Genomic DNA, 20,344 nt, shown 5'->3' on the forward strand with positions numbered 1-20,344 from the left:
GAAAGCAATGGAACTTCAAAAAAAAATCTTCTGAAACAGCTAGCAGTCAGAGGCAGACCAAAGTCACCTAATGGTTGTACTTTGAACAAAGAAAGAGGACGACTCACTGCAGTTCTCCTCGTCTGAATTGTCTCCACAGTCGTTCTGACTGTCACATCTCCAGTGGTCCGGGATGCAGTTGTTATTCTCACAGCGAAATTCATGAGGTCCACAGGTCTTTTCATCTTTTTCATCAGTCACAAACAAACACACAGATGAAAATGGCTTCAAAAGTGCATGAATATTAATGTGCCACTACAGCACGTCGATGTGTAATCATCATTTCCTCAGGGTGTCCCAAACGCATGTTTGACACGGAGTTCAAAACATGCCTAAACTTGGAAGACAAACATAGCATACACGATGAAATATCTAAGTGTGTTACTACTCACTGTTCCCCCCCAGACACCCCTTCCTCCCCGCAACTTGCTGTTACAAAACACTCATCTGCGCTCAACTTCTTCCAACAAATATAGAAAAAGAATATTTTTATGTTCTTTTTCCCATGTTTATCTTGCATACTATGAACCAGAGCCAAGGTCAAAAAAAAAATAAATAAATCAGCACTGCAGGCTCAGGTCTGGTTATGCGTACAGAAGCAAATAAGAAGCTCTTTTTTCCCCTTTTCATCTTTACTGAATCACCTCAATTGTGTTATTTCATGAAAATGTTGACTAATTAGCCTTCACTGCCTTATACAGCTAAACTGAAAAGAATCACGCAAAAAGAGATGTGGCTCAAGAAAATAACAGTCCAAATAATTAAGTGTAACAGTCTTTTTTTTCTGAAGTATAATACATTAATGCAATGATGAAAAGCTCCATCTTTTGCAGTCTACATGAATACATCTTGTTAAACAGTGTGTGCTGCTATGACATAATGTTTTCGCTAATAATGAGAATCATTTGCTAGTTGTGGTATCAAATCCAGCAAAAGGGAGCTATGTTCTGGGCTGACAGTGTACAAATTACCTCCTGCTACTGCAATCACTAATAATATTTGATTTATTACATATATTTAAAAAAAAGGAAAAAAGACTGAAAAGCTGCTTACTAAAATGCAACCAAACATTAGCTGAGATAAAAAGAAAAATACAATCACATACAGGTTTTTCTAGATGTAATGTCACATGACAAAAAATAGAGTCAGAGAGAGACAGACAGAAGGAGGGAAATAAAATATATGAGAGAGAGATCTCAAGCTACTGAATGAACTGGCAATTATTACACGCACACACTGCATCAATATCTCATCTCATTATCTCTAGCCGCTTTATCCTGTTCTACAGGGTCGCAGGCAAGCTGGAGCCTATCCCAGCTGACTACGGGCGAAAGGCAGGGTACACCCTGGACAAGTCGCCAGGTCATCACAGCGCTGACACATAGACACAGACAACCATTCACATTCACACCTACAGTCAATTTAGAGTCACCAGTTAACCTAACCTGCATGTCTTTGGACTGTGGGGGAAACCGGAGCACCCGGAGGAAACCCACGCGGAGAACATGCAAACTCCGCACAGAAAGGCCCTTGTCGGCCACGGGGTTCGAACCCGGACCTTCTTGCTATGAGGCAACAGCGCTAACCACTACACCACCATGTAGTGATAATCCATAAAACCCATACACGTTGCACTGGCGGCCCTGTGATGACCTGGCGACTTGTCCAGGGTGTACCCCGCCTTTCGCCCGTAGTCAGCTGGGATAGGCTCCAGCTTGCCTGCGACCCTGTAGAAGGATAAAGCGGCTAGAGATAATGAGATGAGATGAGACGTTGCACTGGCGATCACATGAATTTTCTTACTCAAACCGGGAAGAATTTTTTTTTTTCAAAATTGGCCTAGTTATTGATCCTGTTTTCTCAGTCAGCAGCAGGAAAAAAAGGTTTGCTTCTTAAAGACCAGGGAAAAATCACAGGGCTTTCTGATGAACCAGTCTGCATTTCTATAAGACAGCAGCACATTATAGGTGATGATTTTTATATAAACAATAAGGGGATAAACCTGAACGACAAATACAGGGATTATCCTCAATGCATGCAAAGCCACAAATAAAGGATTTTTTTTCCTCTCCAAACAAAAGCAATGCTATTCTGTACTCTAACAGAGAATGGCTGAATTCTTTAGCAAATAATGAAGACCGCCCTCTTCACAAAGCACTTTGTTACTATGCTTGTGCTTGTACGAACTCATCTCAGCTTAGTGTGAAAATCTGATGGAGACTATAAAACATTCTGTAAGGTGCTCTGGCTAAGAGTGTCTACTAAATGCTGTAAATATGAATGCAAAACTATTTCATCATTTTAAGAATTCGGAGAAACTTTAATCATACCTATGGAGACTACTGGCACTTAATCAAGGACGGCTCACAGGACAAGGTTAAATAATATAGCAAGAACATCGACACTAAAGTATTCTATATTAATGATTTGTTTTCAGTTTAGGGAGTTTTGTAATTTCACATTATTTCATATTGATCATTTTATTTTTATTTTTTCATTAATTAATTAATCTTTAGTAACTGCTTTATCCAGGTCATGGTTGCCAGTTTTTATTCCATCTATTCACCCATCCATTTGTTTGTTTATTTATTTGTTTGTTTGTTTGTTTGTTTGTTTGTTTGTAATATAGGTTAATCATTACATTTACAATAAGATACAATTCATTACATAACAATATATACAGTTGAGTGAAAATAAGTGCATTCACTTAGGACAAAATTAAGAAAATAGATGCATCTTTACTAGGCCTGTAACAATATGTGACAATAAATCGCAATACAAATTTATGATGATTCAAATCGATGACATGAAAATGAACCGCAATTATTATCGGGCTGCATTATCTCGTAGTTTCTTCTAGATGTAATTACATTGTTTAGACAGCAGAGGGTACAATAATGTACAATAGTGGTATTGCACATGACTTCACCATACGTGGAAGTAAAACAGCCCTAATGTTAAAAAAAAAAGATCTAAAATGGGAAAGTAGTGTTGTGTGATTGAATGCACAAATAAATTTAACACAGCTATCTTTTTACAGACTGCTGAAAGCTAAAGAAGAGCACAACTCCAATTCCAAAAAAGTTGGGACACTGTGTAAAACATAAATAAAAACAGAATGTGAAGATTTGTAAAATCATGGAAACCCTATATTTCATTGAAAATAATACAAAGACAAAATATCAAATGTTGAAACTGAGATTTTTTTTTTAATATATGCTCATTTTGAATTTAATGCCAACCATACATTTCAGAAAACTTGGGACAGGGGCAACAAAAGACTGAAAAAGTTGTGTAATGCTTGAAAAAACCTAATTTGGTTAATTGGCAACAGGTCAGTAACATGAATGGGTATAAAAAGAGCATCCCAGAGAGACTGAGTCTCTGAGAAGTAAAGATGGGGAGGGGTCCACCACTCTCTGAAAGACTGCGTGGGCAAACAGTACAACAAATTAAGAATAACGTTCCTCAGTGTAAAATTGCAAAGAATTTGGGGATCACATCATCTATGATACATACAGTCATGAAAAGTTTCAGATAATCTGGAGAAATTTCTGTATGCAAAAGACAAGGCTAAAAACTGACATTGGATGCTGGTGATCTTCAGGCCCTCAGGCAACATTGCATTAAAAGCAGACACATGTCTGTAGTGGAAATCACTGTATGGGCTCAGGAACACTTCAGAAAGCCATTGTCTGTGAAAACAGTTCATTACTGCATCCACAAATGCAAGTTAAAACCTTATATAAACAATATCCAGAAACACTGCCACCTTCTCCAGGCTAAAGAGGAGAGGGACCATCTGGCTTTTGATCAGTGCACAGTTCAAAAACCAGCATCTGTGATGTATGAGGGTACATTAGTGCACATGACATGGGTAGCTTGTACATCTGGGAAGGCATCATTAATGATGAATGATGTATACACATTTCAGAGTAATATGCTGCCATCCAGACAAAATCTTTTTCAGGGAAAACCTTCCTTCTTTCAGTAAGACAATGCCAAACAGCTTTCTGGACATATTAAAACTGTATGGCTCTGTAGTAAAAGAGTCCAGGTGTTAAACTGGCCTGCCTGCAGTCCAGACCTGTCTACCATTTAAAACATTTGGTGCATTATGAAGCGTAAAATACCACAAAGGAGACCTTGAACTGTTGAGCAACTGAAATTGTATATCAGGCAAGAATGGAGCAACATTTCTCCTTCATAACTACAGCAATTGGTCTCCTCAGTTCCCAAAAGTTTCCAGAGTGTTGTTAAAAGTAGAGGTGATGCAATACAGTGGTAAACATGCCCCTGTCCCAATTTTTTTGCAACGTGTTACTGACATCAAATTCAAGATGAGCATATATTTAAAAAAAATTCTCAGTTTCAACATTTGATATGTTCTCTTTGTACTATTTGCAATGAAATTTAGTGTTTCCATGCTTTGCAAATTATCACATTCTGTTTTTAATTACAGTTTACACAGCGTTCCAACGTTTTTGGAATTGGGGTTGTTGAAAAATGGAGGTAGTATCAATGTTTATAAACATTATCAACTGTTAAAGTCTATTTGTTATTAACTTTTTCATTTTTAATGAAAGGAATATTTTCATTAACAGGCTATTATATTTTACTCCAGCCTTTACAAATGTGGGCAAATCATGTTTGCTGGTTATTAAAAAAAAAGGGAAAAAATAATATTTATGTATTTATTTAATAAATATTTAGGTTGATAATCAGAAAACAATTGTTGCAAATGTTTTGGTCATGAAATTTTCTTAATTCAGTATTTCTTTTCTTCTTCTTTTTTTTTCCAAAAACATCATGGGAAATTGGAATCTTGAGCCCAATATCATGAATTGAATCAAATCATGAATTGGGTGAATTGTTACATGCCTAATCTTTACAACAAACATTTAATATGAAAAAAAAATCTGTTCAAATGTTTCCATTTCATTTTCTGAATGTACATACTGTACAAATTGTCTGCCGACCTTTCACCCTCACACCTTCCTCCAACCTACCATTCTTCCTGTCTTCTAATGCCGCTTTTCCACTACAAACGCGGCTGAGTCGGGCTGAGCCGTGCCGTGCTGAGTCGAGCTGAGTGGGGCTGTTGGAGTTGCATTTCGACTACAACCGCGCTGAACCGTGCTGGCTGGAAGTGGGTGGACACATTGGGTGGAGTTAGTGAAAGTGGGTGGACGTCACGTGATGTCGTTAAGCAGCGCAAACAGTGACATCAGTGATCTTTTAAGCGGTAGTCTCACGACCCGGATAGTAAACAATAAACATGGAGGACATGGAGTCGTTAGTGTTGCTGGTCTTGGTGCTGTGGCTTGTTGTCACCGACAACGCCAACAGATACTGGCAAGAGCGTATAGATGAGGCGAGGCGCATAAGGCTTCAGAAATTCTCGTAATTCTTCTTCTTCCGGGTTTACGGTGTTTACAGATCCCAGCGTGCTCGCGGGGCGTGTGTGGGCATGTAAGGACACTCCTCCTCACCAATCAGTGCACAGGGGAGTGTCTGCTCACGCCCCCAACCTCACTCGGCTCGCTTTGGCTCGCTTCAGCCCCACTCCAAAACGGTGCGAGTTTTAGGGGCTAAGCAGGGCTGAAGCGAGCTGAGTCGTGCTGTTTTTTGGTAGTTGAAACGCGAGCCGTGTCGGGCTGAAGTGAGCTGAAGCGAGCTGAAGTGAGCTGAAAAAGGGTAGTGGAAAAGGGCCATAACTCTCATTCTTCTCTGTTCTAACTCTAGCAGACTGTTCATGTTCTTCTTTAAGTCAGGTTGCCACTGAGAATATCATGCTGAAACTTCTTGCCTTTTTATTTTTCTGTTGATATAACCTTTTTTTATTGTTGTCTCTTTGTAGGACACACCTACATTTCATTTTTTATTGTATATTTAAATCTAAACTGTAAAATAGGAGCACCTTTCCAGTGCTATTCAGTTTCTATCACAATTAAAATCAATCTCCTGTTGTCTACATTAACAGTCCCATTATAAGTAAGATTTCATAAAGTTATTCATTTCCATATGCAGTCCTGTGCAAAAGTCTTAGGTGCATGCAAAGAAATGCTGTAAAGCAAAAATGCCTTCAAAAATAATGAAATTAAATGTTTCCACATTAAAAATACTATAAAGAGCAGTAAACAGTATTAAATGGAACAAAGTCAGTATTTGATGTGATGACACTAAAAAAAGTAGTCTCGGGTATAATTTGCACAGTTTTATAAAGCCATTATAGCTGGTAAGTTTAACTGAGCATCTTGCAGAAACCAGCTGCAATTCTTCTGGAGACTTTCTCACATGCTTCTTTGTATGCAAATCCCAGCAGGCTTCATTATATGTTTTTGTTTGTTTGTCGTATGTAATATGCTGCTTTCTTTGCTTATGTACAAACAATTTTCTGTAACATTTTGTGCTGGAAATCTAACAGTTGGAAATTTGAAATGTTTTTGTACTGACTCAATAATGTAGAAGTTATAAAATAAAAATCTAAAAGTTTATATGACAAAAAAAATAAGATGCAGGCCTAGGACTTTTGCACAACACTGTATGCTATTATTCCACTCTTTATTTTTCTCAAGCATAAGGGCCTCTGCATGCTCTTGCGACAAGGCTTTCGCAGATAGCTTTTCGCAGACAGTTGTAATTTATCGTTGAGCGGGGAGTAATAGGCGTGGACCAATCAGAGCCCTCTTGTCTGCGACGCTGTCTGCGAGGCTTCTGCGGTGGTCACAATTTTTGGGAGGTGCGCACAGAGCGTCTGCGAAGGTGGGAGGGCTACGCAGACACTATCTGCGACGCTATCTGCGAGGACTGGGTTGTCAGCATAAATTGGCCTTAAGAAGTAGTACTGTAATTGTATGCATAGGTAACAAAGTACAAATGATTTGTTATGGCCTCTGCATGCTCTTGCAACAAGGCTTTCGCAGATAGCTTTTCGCAGACAGTTGTAATTTATCGTTGAGCGGGGAGATAATAGGCGTGCGCGATGTTATTCACCGCCACAATGCAAGGGGGCGCGAAGTCGCGAAATCGCTAGGAGTAGTTGGTGGGTGTGGTTAGTGGAGTGTTTATCCTCTGGTTACTTATAATGACTAGAACTGGAATCGTATAGATGTACGTACTTCCTCACTTCCTTGATCAACCGCTCTTCGTGCTGCTCCATCTTCGCTTGTGTTTTTAAAAATGGCGGTCGTGAAAACAAACCAAACCGGGAAAGTAGGGAAGCGGAAGTGCGTGTACAGCGGATGTAGAGTGGACCAATCAGAGCCCTCTTGTCTGCGACGCTGTCTGCAAGGCTTCTGCGGTGGTCACAATTTTTGGGAGGTGCGCGCAGAGTGTCTGCGAAGGTGGGGAGGGGCTACGCAGACGCTGTCTGCAACGCCATCTGCGAGGACTGGGTTGTCAGCATAAATTGGCCTTTACTCTACTTCAGTAGAGTTATTTATTTATTTTCTGACAGTTCTTCCCTTTCCTCCCACATTTTAACACAAATATCTGTACTTTCTACTCCTTACATTTTCAAATCAGGCTTGTTAATTTAGTTTTAATGAATTTGAGGGGAATTATTGGTTATTTTTCTTTTGCACCAACATCAAGACCGATTTCAGCCTAAATGGATAGGGGGGTGGGGATTTAGCATATAGAAAAGATGACCCTGATTAAATCAACCCAATCTGGCAACCCTGACTCAGACTCAACATATGCTGCATTCAAATTCAGCAAACTAAGACGAACGGGTTTGCTTTGAACTTTTAAATCTGAAAGTTTTTGTGTAAACATACCAAATTATTTGATTTAAATACTTAATGCTTTGGCTTTATGTGATGCATGCTCTTCAAACTCTTCAAATAAGTTATTAACAAGCATGTAAGGAGCCTAGGAAGGTAAGGATAGCTCTAATTTACCATTATATACAGCTGGCTTGTCGGTTAGTACACAGTTACATAGTACATAGTTAGTTGCTAGTCAGTCGACTGCATGTGCAAGTGGATTATTTATTTGTTACAAAATACTTGCCAATTAAAATACTCACAGTGGAGCACCTTATATTGTATTATATTGTATAGTATTGTTTAATAATTAATTTAAGAAATCTTGGGTTTCTCCTTCCACCTGCCTCTACTCCTACTGCCTCTACTCTGCTTTGTCACAGCATGTGGTCTATCGAAGCTTCCCAAAATACCTCTGCTTCTTATCAGTGCAGTAAATAATTGATTTTGATACACCAGTGTTTAACTGCAGTGTGTTTCTGATTGATCTATTCTGAATTCCAGCTTATAATGGAATTATATCCCTTTGGTCCTCAGCTTGAGAGAAAACAGAATCAACTCAAGCTTTTTCTAGGAAAAAAATACCCTTATTAGCCATGTTGTGCATGGTTTTTGTAATAATTGCACCTAATTCTGATCTAACGGACACGTACCTGGGACAATAATGAGCCAGCAAATTTTTCCACATCCTCTGAATGAGGGAATTATAAAATGTGGTTTGTATAGATTTCACAGAATAAAAGGCAAATGGACATTGTGAACTTTATTCTGCGCTGCAATTAATGTTACAATGTCATCTTCATGAAACATGAAACTGCACCATTAGTGAATCAGATCTTTCAGTCACTGGGTCACATGGCAAGGGAAGACTGCAATATGTGAGGCAATTCCTGATGTGATAGTGTCAAAATAAATCAGACATTTTGAGCAACAAAACAGACCCTGATGAATTGTTACAACTAGCAGCTAATAAGAGTTCTGGGTGGTTCTTGATTAAAGCTGACCCTTCATCAGTGAGACAGGAGACTGTGCAAGCATGCAGAATTCACATTAGCTCCAATCACAGTCTCCTGTGAGTCCTGAGAAGTCGCGTGAGGCTCTGATTTATGAATAATAAGGCTGCTTCACTCACCACAGTTAGCTTCATCAGAGCCATCAGCACAGTCTGGGTCCTCATCACACACCCACAGCTTGGAGATGCAGTGCATGGTGGCCTTACATTGGAACTGCTCCGGTGAACATGTGCTCTCGGCTGATGCATGTTTAAACACAGACAGGGATAACAAAAGCTCACAAATACATATGACTTCAACTAATCATCTTAATCATAATAACACAAAATAAATTGTAGATAACAATTATAACTATTAGTAATTGTTTAAAAAGAGACAGCAACTACAGAAAAATATCATTTCAAGTAGGAGAATGACAATGGGTCAAGCCAAAATATCACCTTTAAACATAAATATCAAATTAATTAGACTGGAATAATCAAAGATCGCATGTGAAATCTTGTTAATGGTTTTGCATGTTCATAGTCTTCACGTGGTCTGTTATATTTATCATTGTCAGCTGCACTGACAGCCGAAGAATATGTCACAGGTTTAATGCACAGAGGTACATCAAGGGATAAAACACACCTCATAACAACCAGCCACTCTATTCTCCTGTGACATCTAATTCTATCTCTTGTAGGAAAGGCCTTTGGTTTCCACTACTCAATCCTCTGAATGCCTAATCAGTGTCTGCTAGTTCCAGCCCAACTGAGATTCATTCAGTGGCTTAGAAGCTATTTCCAGATCTGTCAGTTGGGATCATTAATATTCCTCAGGAGAGGTAAATTTGGGACAGTCTGTCTCACTCTATCACAATACTTCACAAATGAAGAACTGTTACAGGAACCTAAACGATGGCAAAGTAATATGATGCTGTTTCCATCCTGAAGTTGATTATTTTCCAATAACGGCACATCCTGAAGTGTTTTATTCCTTATAGATCATAGCAATTTGCCAACAATTATTCTTTTTCTTCATTTATTAATAAATTATTGTTGTGCTTTGAAAAAGTTTACAGTTAGTGTTATGGAACATCTTCAAGGTAAGTTAGTTCCATGTTATAGCAGCGATAAACAGTGATCTCCTTACCAGCCTCTCTTTTTTTCCTCTTTCTTAATGTTGAAAAAAGAGAAACAAACAAAAAAGTGTTTGCCATGTTAATGGAAAGATGAAAGGCAAATCATCCTCTGTCCTGAAGACTCTCATATGGCAGAAAAACTACTGACTGTTACAAAACCCTTGAGAACTCTTCCATGAATGATGCTTTTTTGCTTACACCTTTTTATTATTAGGCTTAGTTTGTCCTCCATACAAGTTCCTGTAAAGGAGCTGTTATTATAGAAATTCTAAATGTATTAGCATTATCAATAAACCTATCCTTTGTATTACAGCCAGAACTACAGTCGGAGTTGTGCTGTTATAGAAAATGAACCAACACCTTCAGACCAGATGAATTGAGGAATTCAAGACCATTGCGGTATACAGCATGATAATGTTTCTTACGGCAGTCTGTCTCATCCTCGCCGTCTCCACAGTCATCCTGTCCATTGCAGCGCAGATTTAATGGGATGCACTTTTGCTTTCTGGTGCACTTGAACTGACCTGACAGACAGATATATGTATCTGCAGAAAGAGATGGCATTTTCAGAGCAGTCGAAACAGGTTTCACTACAAGACCTGCTACAGTGTGTCATCACCAATAGTTAGAGGAGGACTGAGAGAAAGAAAAAAAAAGAGGCTTGAGGAAGAAAATAAAAAAGTATTAAATCACATAAATCACAATCCCTAAAAAAGCCAAGGTACAGATACTGCATAGATAATGCACAAAGCTGTTTGGCTATATTTAATATGAAGAACAATGCACATCATTAATCATTGTGGCTGAAAATCTGTGCCCCCTGTAATACATCCACATTCCTTGTGTTGGACATCAAAATACCCTGTAATCTTTCCTGATGCTCCTAAAGTGGTTATCGATCACTTGATGATAGAGTTATGTGTTATCGAACTTTTGAAGAAAAACAGCAATAAAGATGAGTTGTTACTGATGAAAAAATTCCATTTAGACATTATTGCTGCCGTGCAGTGCATATTGTATATGTGTTCTGCATTATAAGAAGAAAAGGGTAGGGTATGAGCTGCATAGTAAAGAAAAAGAAAATTGATTTTGCAAAGAGAAAACCAAATTTAAGAAACAATGTTGATCTCACCACAGTTGGCCTCATCTGAGTTGTCTCCACAGTCATTCTCTCCATCACAGATGAATGGAGGAAGAGCACAGAGACCAGTGCCACACTGGAAACGCCCAGGCTGACATTTGAATTCAGCTGAAAAATGGTGATTTACAGTGAACTTGGGCTGTGACCCAGAAATTTGCACGTGTTTTATTAAGGCATAAATGAATTATTTCCCTTGGAATCTAGCTTTGAGAGAATTAATGCTACCTGACCTTTTTAAGAATAGAAGCAGTTTCCTTGTTTACTGACTGACAGCCCAATAATTTCCAAGATAAAATGTAACATTTAGAAACTAATAACTGGAGTTTTCAATCAAATTCAAGTCTTTAATTAGAAAGATAAAAAAATATTTATTTCCTTCAAACTTGTTAATTATTATAAAATAGCATAGCAGTTTTTAATTTTTATTTGTGTCAGAGCAGTAACCATCAGGCAACATGAACCCCTAGTGGGGTTAGAAGTATTTAGAGGCTAGAATAACAATTACTGATAATGAGTGCTAATGATCTGTATGTCCATATGGTCAGGCTGGTTAATGCTCTTGCTCAAATACTTACGGCAGTCTGCAGGCTCATCTGAGCCATCACCGCAGTCATCCACTGTGTCACACTTCCACCAGAATGGAATACACTCATCCGTGCCACAGCGAAACTGCAGGACAAAGCCGAACACATGCAAACCAAAACAGGTCAATTATGAATTCATTTCTGCTCACATTTTGTCGCATATGAGACTAAATAAAAGAGTGAGGGCTTCCTGACCTGGCTAGCTGTACAGTTGGACAGGCAGGTCTTGCCATCAGAAGCCAGGTAGAAGTTAGTGGGGCATGAACACTTGTGTCCTCCACCAGGGGACAAAAGGCACAGGTGACTGCAGCCTCCATTAGCCACCTGACACTGATGTTTGGGCACTAGAGGAAGAAATAACAGGTTTAAAGACAGAACTCTTTACCTTTAGAAAACCAGTAAAAGAGCAGTAAAGGGGATTCTTACCCTCAGGCTGGCGCAGAGGGTGATAAACTGTTACAGATTTAATGGCCTGCCAGGAATTGAGTAGCTCAACAGCATGGGAACCAGAGGTTTTGTGAGCACGGCGGAGAGACTTCGATTTGCCATCTGTCCAATAGATGAAGTCTTCAAACAAGGTCAGCCCCATCACACCCTGGATGTGGTTGTGAGGAACTAAGGTGGAAAATATCAAGCAAAAACTATTTTGCTGACCAATTCACACTCAAATTGCAAATAAAACAGTCAGCACTCTTTTCTCTCTCAGTTAGAAAGCTTTTGCAAATGTAAAATGAAATATTACAGTATCTCTATTTAATATGGAAGGAATAAAACATAACAGGGCATGCTCTGATAGAAATATAATAAATGATGGCATTACTGTTCCCATCCCTTAGTTAATTGTTTTCCAAAACATTTTCCTGTTATAGCACAGCTGTTTACAATTTTAAATGATTACAATTAAAATTTTATTAATAAGGACACATTTGGTTTTTAATCATTTATATCTATTTATTCGGTTGGGTTCAATGCCCAAACTGATAATCTGCATCATCAGTTTTTCTTTGGCTAATTAGACACAAGGTATGCCATCACTCTTGCCAGAGCAGTTGGGGGTTAGGTGCCTTGCTTAAGAGCACTTAAGCCAGTCCTGCTGGTCCAGGGAATCAAACCAGCAACCTTTTGGTCCCAAAGCTGTTTCTCTAACCATTATGCTATGGCTTCCCTTAATCATTTATAGTGACATGGAATGTTAGGGAACATCTGCACGACAAGTTTGTTCTTGTTAATAGCTATTGGCAGTCATGCCGTCACCAACCTCTCTTTTTGCTTTCTATTGAATGTATATATGAGTGGTGCTTGAAAGTTTGTGAACCCTTTAGAATTTTCAATATTTCTGCATAAATATTACTTAAAATATCATATTTTCAAACAAGTCCTAAAAGTAGATAAAAAGCACCCAGTTAAACAAACAAGACAAAAATATTATACTTGGTCATTTATTTATTGAGGAAAATGATCCAATATTACATATCTGGGAGTGGAAAAGTATGTGAACCTCGAGGATTAGCAGTTAATTTGATGTTGAAATTAGAGTCAGGTGTTTTCAATCAATGGGATGACAATCAGGTGTGAGTGGGCACCCTGTTTTATTTAAAGAACAGGGATCTATCAAAGTCTGATCTTCACAATGCATGTTTGTGGAAGTGTATCATGGCATGAACAAAGGAGATTTCTGAGGACCTCAAAAAAACCTTGTTGATGCTCATCAGGCTGGAAAAGGTTACAAAACCAAGAGTTTGGAGTCCACCAATCCACAGACAGACAGATTGTGTACAAATGGAGGAAATTCAAGACCATTGTTACCCTCCCCAGGAGTGGTCAACCAACAAAGATCACTCCAAGAGCAAGGCATGTAATAGTCGGCGAGGTCACAAAGGACCCCAGAGTAACTTCTAAGCAACTGAAGGCCTCTGTCACATTGGTTAATGTTAATGTCCATGAGTCCACCATCAGGAGAACACTGAACAGCAATGGTGTGCATGGCAGGGTTGCAAGGAGAAAGCCATTGCTCTCCAAAATGAACACTGCTGCTCGTCTGCAGTTTGCTAAAGATCACATGGACAAGCCAGAAAGCTATTGGAAAAATGTTTTGTGGATGGATGAGACCAAAATGGAACTTTTTGGTTTAAATGAGAAGCATTATGTTTGGAGAAAGGAAAACACTGCATTCCAGCACAAGAACCTTATCCCATCTGTGAAACATGGTGGTGGTAGTATCATTGTTTGGTCCTGTTTTGCTGCATCTGGGCCAGGACGGCTTGCCATCATTGATGGAACAATGAATTCTGAATTATACCAGTGAATTGTAAAGGAAAATGTCAGGACATCTGTCCATGAACTGAATCTCAAGAGAAGGTGGGTCATGCAGCAAAACAACGACCCTAAGCACACAAGTCGTTCTACCCAAGAATGGTTAAAGAAGAAGAAAGTTAATGTTTTGGAATGGCCAAGTCAAAGTCCTGACCTTAATCCAATTGAAATGTTGTGGAAGGACCTGAAGCAAGCAGTTCATGTGAGGAAACCCACCAACATCCCAGAGTTGAAGCTGTTCTGTATGGAGGAATGGGCTAAAATTCCTCCAAGCCGGTGTGCAGGACTGATGAACAGTTACCGTAAATGTTTAATTGCAGTTATTGCTGCACAAGGGGATCACACCAGATACTCAAAGCAAAGGTTCACATACTGTACTTTTGCCACTCACAGAAATGTAATATTGGATCATTTTCCTCAATAAATAAATGACCAAGTATAATATTTTTGTCTCCTTTGTTTAACTGGGTTCTCTTTATCTATTTTTAGGACTTGTGTGAAAATCTGATGTTGTTTTAGGTCATATTTATGCAGAAATATAGAAAATTCTAAAGGGTTCACAAACTTTCAAGCACCACTGTGTAATGTAATATATATATATATGTGTGTGTGTGTATGAAGTAGCGTGTTCTGTTTTCAAGGAAGTGGAAAGCACAAACTCCTCTGTCCTGAAGGCTTTCCAGTAGTGGAAAACTTCCTGACTGTTACAAATCACTGATATTCAAGAGTCAAGACTATAAATGCTAAATAAACCTCTTTTGATAGGAAATGTCATCCTATTAATGATTACACATTTTTCTTTGTTAAATAACAAATTTATTATTAGGCTTCGACTCTGTGGCATGTCCACCATACAAGTTCCAATGAACGAGCTGTTACTAAAGAACTGATAAGGAATAAGAATGAGCACATTAATATAAACCTTGGATTTGATCTACAGCCCTCACTTCTGCTGTTATAGAAAATTAATCAAAGCCTTCTGACCAATCAGATTTGGAAATTGAAAGGAACTATGGTGTATAAATGGTGATTGTCCCTTGGGTATGAAAAGTTACAACCAAGTACACGAGTAATAGTCGTCTCTGTACCCTTGTGCCTTTGAGATCCGTCCATGTTAGCAAAGAGGATGTGGCTGTCATCAGACCAGTAAATCCTCTTGGTGGTGTAGTCAATGGTGAGGGCAGAGGGGCTGTAGATTTCCTTATCCACAATCACAATCTGGCCCTGACCATCCATGCCAGCACGGCCCACATGTGGGTGTTCACAGCAGTCAATCCAAAACACATACCTAAATAAAAGCATGACACTCATACTCACAACAGGTATACTGTTAAACTGAATATCTCAAAACCAAACAAATGGTACTGGCTCCATACCCTAATTGGGCATCAAGCACCAGATCTGTGGGGTTCTGCAGGCCAGAGTTCAGTAAGACTGTGGGATACAGACCATTAGATTTGGACACTTCTAAGGTCTTCTTTTCTATATCACACCAGTACAAGTTCTTCCCAATCCAGTCAACAGCCAATGCACTCGGTATAGCTGTTCTGTGAACAACCTATTAGATGGAGACATAAATAGTCATGATCCTTTTGCACTCATCCACCTGTCATATTAGAGCAAGATTAGGTCTGTAACATGACATGAACACTAGTTATATGCAATATCAGATCTGACATCCACTGAAATGTGTTTTTGAAAATAAAGGCAATGCCAAAATGCTAATATTTCAGCATAAATGCTTATATTTTCAAATAACAGGTAAGAAAGTCAATGTGATAAGCAATGAACAAGGTGCCAAAGCTCAGAAACTCTGGTAATTTAAGTCAACAAATTCTTAAATGAGCTGTCTCTTCTGTGTGCACAAATATCACACTTCCTTTGTGGGCTAAGCAAATATGTCAGTTTGTAAATAAAGCTGGCTCTTTCATGTGTTTTGTTTAAAAATCTTGAAACTGCAACCGATGCTGTCATAATGACAATACTTGGCAATACCTTTATCACTGAGGATGAGCAAAGGTTTATAGATATAAAAAGGGATAACACATGCAACTGGTGATATTATGAGCTCATACACATTGGATTATTTTATTTAAACATTTTTTTCCAAACACAAAATGCTCTCTTAAGAAGTGCAATATTTTCTGTAAAACAGGTTAGAAAATGACAGCACTCTTTCATTCAATATCTGGCGAGAATGTCTTTGCATAGAAAAACAACACTGACTGCCTGTTTCAGTACTGTTTGCTTTCATTGGCTTCCTCTCTTGACTCAGAAGTGTGTAAAACCAATCACACAAGTGGCCACTTGCTGAATGTTAGAGGAAGAGACGATGATATGGAAATGGCAAGGACATGTTGATGAAGGCATGTTAAAACCAGTACTGAAATTCCCCTCCATGCATACAGCCATGTAAAAAAATAAGCACTGTACATCCCATGGAAACAAGCAAATATTTCACTCTCTTTGAGACAGTGCCTACAGATAAAGTTAATATACTTCAACAAATGACACACAAAATTGACATTTTGTAGTCTCATCTCATCTCATCTCATTATCTCTAGCCGCTTTATCCTGTTCTACAGGGTCGCAGGCAAGCTGGAGCCTATCCCAGCTGACTACGGGCGAAAGGCGGGGTACACCCTGGACAAGTCGCCAGGTCATCACAGGGCTGACACATAGACACAGACAACCATTCACACTCACATTCACACCTACGGTCAATTTAGAGTCACCAGTTAACCTAACCTGCATGTCTTTGGACTGTGGGGGAAACCGGAGCACCCGGAGGAAACCCACGCGGACACGGGGAGAACATGCAAACTCCACACAGAAAGGCCCTCGCCAGCCACGGGGCTCGAACCCAGACCTTCTTGCTGTGAGGCGACAGCGCTAACCACTACACCACCGTGCCGCCCCATTTTGTAGTCATTTTCATAATTTAAATTAAAAAAAAAATCAGTCCAAAAAGTAAAGACACCCTCAAAAAAGTAAGAACACCCTTACATTTATCACACTTTCAAGTCCATAAAATTAGAATCAGGCACGGTGGTGTAGTGGTTAGCACGGTCGCCTCACAGCAAGAAGGTTCTGGGTTCGAACTCAGCAGCCTTTCTGTGTGGAGTTTACATGTTCTCCCCGTGTCTGAGTGGGTTTCTTCTGGGTGCTCCGGTTTCCCCCACAATCCAAAGACATGCAGTTAGGTTGATGTGGTGCCCTTGAGCAAGGTACCTGACCCCTGACTGCTCCCCAGGTGCTCTGGTGTGGCTGCTCACTGCTCTGGGTGTGTGCACGCATGTGTTCACTGCTTCAGATGGGTTAAATGCAGAGGATGAATTTCACTGTGCTTGAAGTGTGCATGTGACAAATAAAGGTTTCTTCTTCTTCTTAGGTGTTCCAGATTAGATGCCACTGATTAGAACCTTCTGCAGGTAGAGATGCAGGTGGAAGCTGTCTTATTTAAAGGAGATACGCAGAACCTTTATTTTTAAATACATTTCTGAGTGGATAGTATCTCCATCCTTGACACTTGTATGCTGCATAAATGGGGATTAAAAAAATATTTTTAAGAGTTAAAATCGACTGCAAAGTTGGCATTCGAGCTGCCCCACTAAGCCAGCCAGCCCTGAGTGCGTGACGTCACAGCAGGAACTGGTTTTAAGGCCGAGGCCTTTGACAGCTATAGACCAAAGTCATATAAATAAAAATTTACGGTGAAAGTAAGAAATACCGTTACTGGCTTGCTCAACTAAGACTGATTTGACTTCATTGATTGTGGGTTGACTCTCATTAAAAGAGGATAGGTGTTATAACTTATACAACATACATGTACATGCATGCATTTTCACTGATAAAACGTAAAAGGCTAATTAAATAATCAGATGAACTGAGACAATCACATTCTGAAGCAAATTAAATAATCTTATACTGGTAACGTAAATACAAGTTACATATATTAATCTAAATGCAGGTAAACAAATGAGAGTCGCATCTTACTCGTCTGTGTTCTCACTTCTCGAAGGCTGAGCTTGTGGCCGATTGTTTTGAAACAATCTGATTTTCAGTTGTTTGTTCAATTCTCCGTTCATTCACTTCTTCCACGTAAGGGCGAGATATTGCTGCAGAGGCAAGCATATCCAGTGGAAAAATCAGACGGCTGGTCCACTCATTCTCCATTTTCTCCATACTGAGTACTCCACCATTACTGCTCGGTGCAGGCAATTACTAAAACCTGGGACGTCACAGGTTTTAGCAACAACCATGGAGAGGTCACTGACTGAATGATGTCCCGTCCCATCCCAGGTTTTAGCAACAACCCTCAGCTCACACTCCGGAAGAACTGGTGCAACTGAACTTACTTTCCTTTTTTTGTAGTTTTCTTTTCCTTTAATTGTTGGTACTGCACCCTCTTTCAATACGGACTTATAGCCAACGCTCATCAACAGATCAGAGGTCTCATACGAGTCTTCAGTAAAATGTGCAGAGCAGAGGAGAGATCACTTCGTAGGCGCCCAACGTGCCCATGAACTTCTCCCAAAACGCATCCAAATCTTTGCAGTTTGAACATTCTTGGGCCATGAATGCAACATAAATCCACCTTCTGTCGTGTTGCTGCACCCGCCAGCAACACATCTACGTGGCATGGTGATAAATTAGCTCAAAATGGAAGCTCGAAGTTGCAGTCAGCTCTGTGTTTTAGTATAGCAGAAATGGCGGTGAGACCGATAGCCTTCCTGTCGTGACGTCACAGATGTCAAGGTTATTCACTCAGACCGCAACCTATATGAATCATTTTAATTGTAAAAATTACTATACTAGATTTATTGTTGATGCTTAAAACTATTTCTATGCCATTCTTGAGGTCTCAAGGCATTTATAAACAAAAAGTGAGGTCATGGTTCTGCATATCTCCTTTAAACCCAACATCTAGGGTCTGGTGTTCTCTTTGCTATTGAAGTATGTGGTGTCATCATGTCAAGGTCTAGAGAACTCTCTAAGGACCTCGGAAAAAAGGTCATGGATGCCTATGAATCTGGCAAAGGATTTGAAAAGATCTCTAAGGCTAGGCTGACACTTGCACGATTCCGTGGCACGCATTGGCACGACTCGAGTTGTGCCAGTGCGCAAACTAGTCGTAAACTGGCGTGAAGTGTGCGTAAACCCGTCGTGACTGCGTGCCATGTCGGGACGAGAATTTTGAAATGTTCAAAATTTTGGTCACGACAAAATTTCGCGACCGGGTCGTGAACTATGCGCAAACTGTTCGTGATCTCGTTGTGAACTCGTCGGGACGATGCGGGAGGATGCGTGCCAGTGCGTGGAAGTGCGCGCCATGCCACGACTGTCACGAACTGCCACGAATAGTTCACGAACAGCTCACGTCGAGTTCACGAGTAGTTCATGACATGTTCACGAATTGGTGCGCGTCGCAGCGTGGCCGTGCCTTCCCACTGACACGGTCATGCATTGATGGCACGAGCAGTTCACGACTAGTTTACGCACTTCACGAACAGTTTGCGCATGACACGAGCAGTTCACGACGAGTTCATGAGCAGTTCACGAGCAGTTCACGACTACTGCGCGACAGTGGCGCTCGCATCGGTGCGGGGGTATATATAGGGCTTCCCGGACACTTCTCACCATTCGCAATTTTTTTTCTTGCTTTTTTCTTTAATGTCTTTTATTTTCTATTCCTTCATGACTTTTTTTTTGGGGGGGGAGTTTCGTTTCTTTTATTTCAAAAATGGAACAACTGTGGATGCAGCTCATGAAGCTACTACCATTCTTTCTTGCCAAGAGACAGCACCAGCAGGGGACATGTAGTAATGTGACAGGTAGTCTCGCTGATCCTTTGCATCCTTCTGGGTATGATGGCCGGTTAGAAGCAGCAGCCCCTGCAGGTGTCGGTCAGTCCTCCATCCACCAGGGATCAGATCATGTGTGTCCGGATCTTCGCGGTCCACTTCTGAAATTGCGTGTGGGTATCTGATGAGGATGAGGTTGTGCATGACACAGGCGTGCCCAAGTCGGCACGACACCGTCCGAATTGCGCAAACTCGTCGTGCCAATGCGGGAAGTGCGTAAACTATGCGCAAACTATGCGTGAACTCGTCGTGCCAGTTCGTGAATGTGGACGGGCACGCATTCGTGAACTCGTCATGAACTATGTGTGAACTAGTCGTGAACAGTGCGGGAGCCTCCCAGTTCGTGCCCCAAAATGGCACGACTTGCCACAACAAAATCGTGGCCAAAAGTCGTGCAAGTGTCAGCCTAGGGTAAGTTATTAGAAAAAAAATCATTCCACTGTAAGGAAAATCATCTACAAGTGGCGTAAATTTCAAACAACTGCCAATTTGCCCAGGACT

General features: G+C 40.1%; 1 protein-coding gene across 1 annotated transcript in view; it reads right to left on the reverse strand.

The window, feature by feature from the left end:
• The window catches only part of lrp1bb (low density lipoprotein receptor-related protein 1Bb), a 314,777-nt gene that overhangs the window by 73,412 nt on the left and 221,021 nt on the right, over positions 1 to 20,344 (reverse strand). The window contains exons 58-66 of the mRNA XM_060930558.1: positions 15,356 to 15,537; positions 15,068 to 15,267; positions 12,093 to 12,281; positions 11,862 to 12,010; positions 11,658 to 11,751; positions 11,074 to 11,190; positions 10,367 to 10,486; positions 8,941 to 9,060; positions 108 to 224 (exon numbers count right to left, since the gene is read on the reverse strand). Coding sequence (XP_060786541.1) covers positions 108 to 224; positions 8,941 to 9,060; positions 10,367 to 10,486; positions 11,074 to 11,190; positions 11,658 to 11,751; positions 11,862 to 12,010; positions 12,093 to 12,281; positions 15,068 to 15,267; positions 15,356 to 15,537 — 1,288 coding nt within the window. The remainder of the gene's footprint in view (positions 1 to 107; positions 225 to 8,940; positions 9,061 to 10,366; positions 10,487 to 11,073; positions 11,191 to 11,657; positions 11,752 to 11,861; positions 12,011 to 12,092; positions 12,282 to 15,067; positions 15,268 to 15,355; positions 15,538 to 20,344) is intronic.

This window comes from Neoarius graeffei, chromosome 9 (genome assembly GCF_027579695.1).
Source record: "Neoarius graeffei isolate fNeoGra1 chromosome 9, fNeoGra1.pri, whole genome shotgun sequence".
NCBI classification, from domain to species: Eukaryota; Metazoa; Chordata; class Actinopteri; order Siluriformes; family Ariidae; genus Neoarius; species Neoarius graeffei.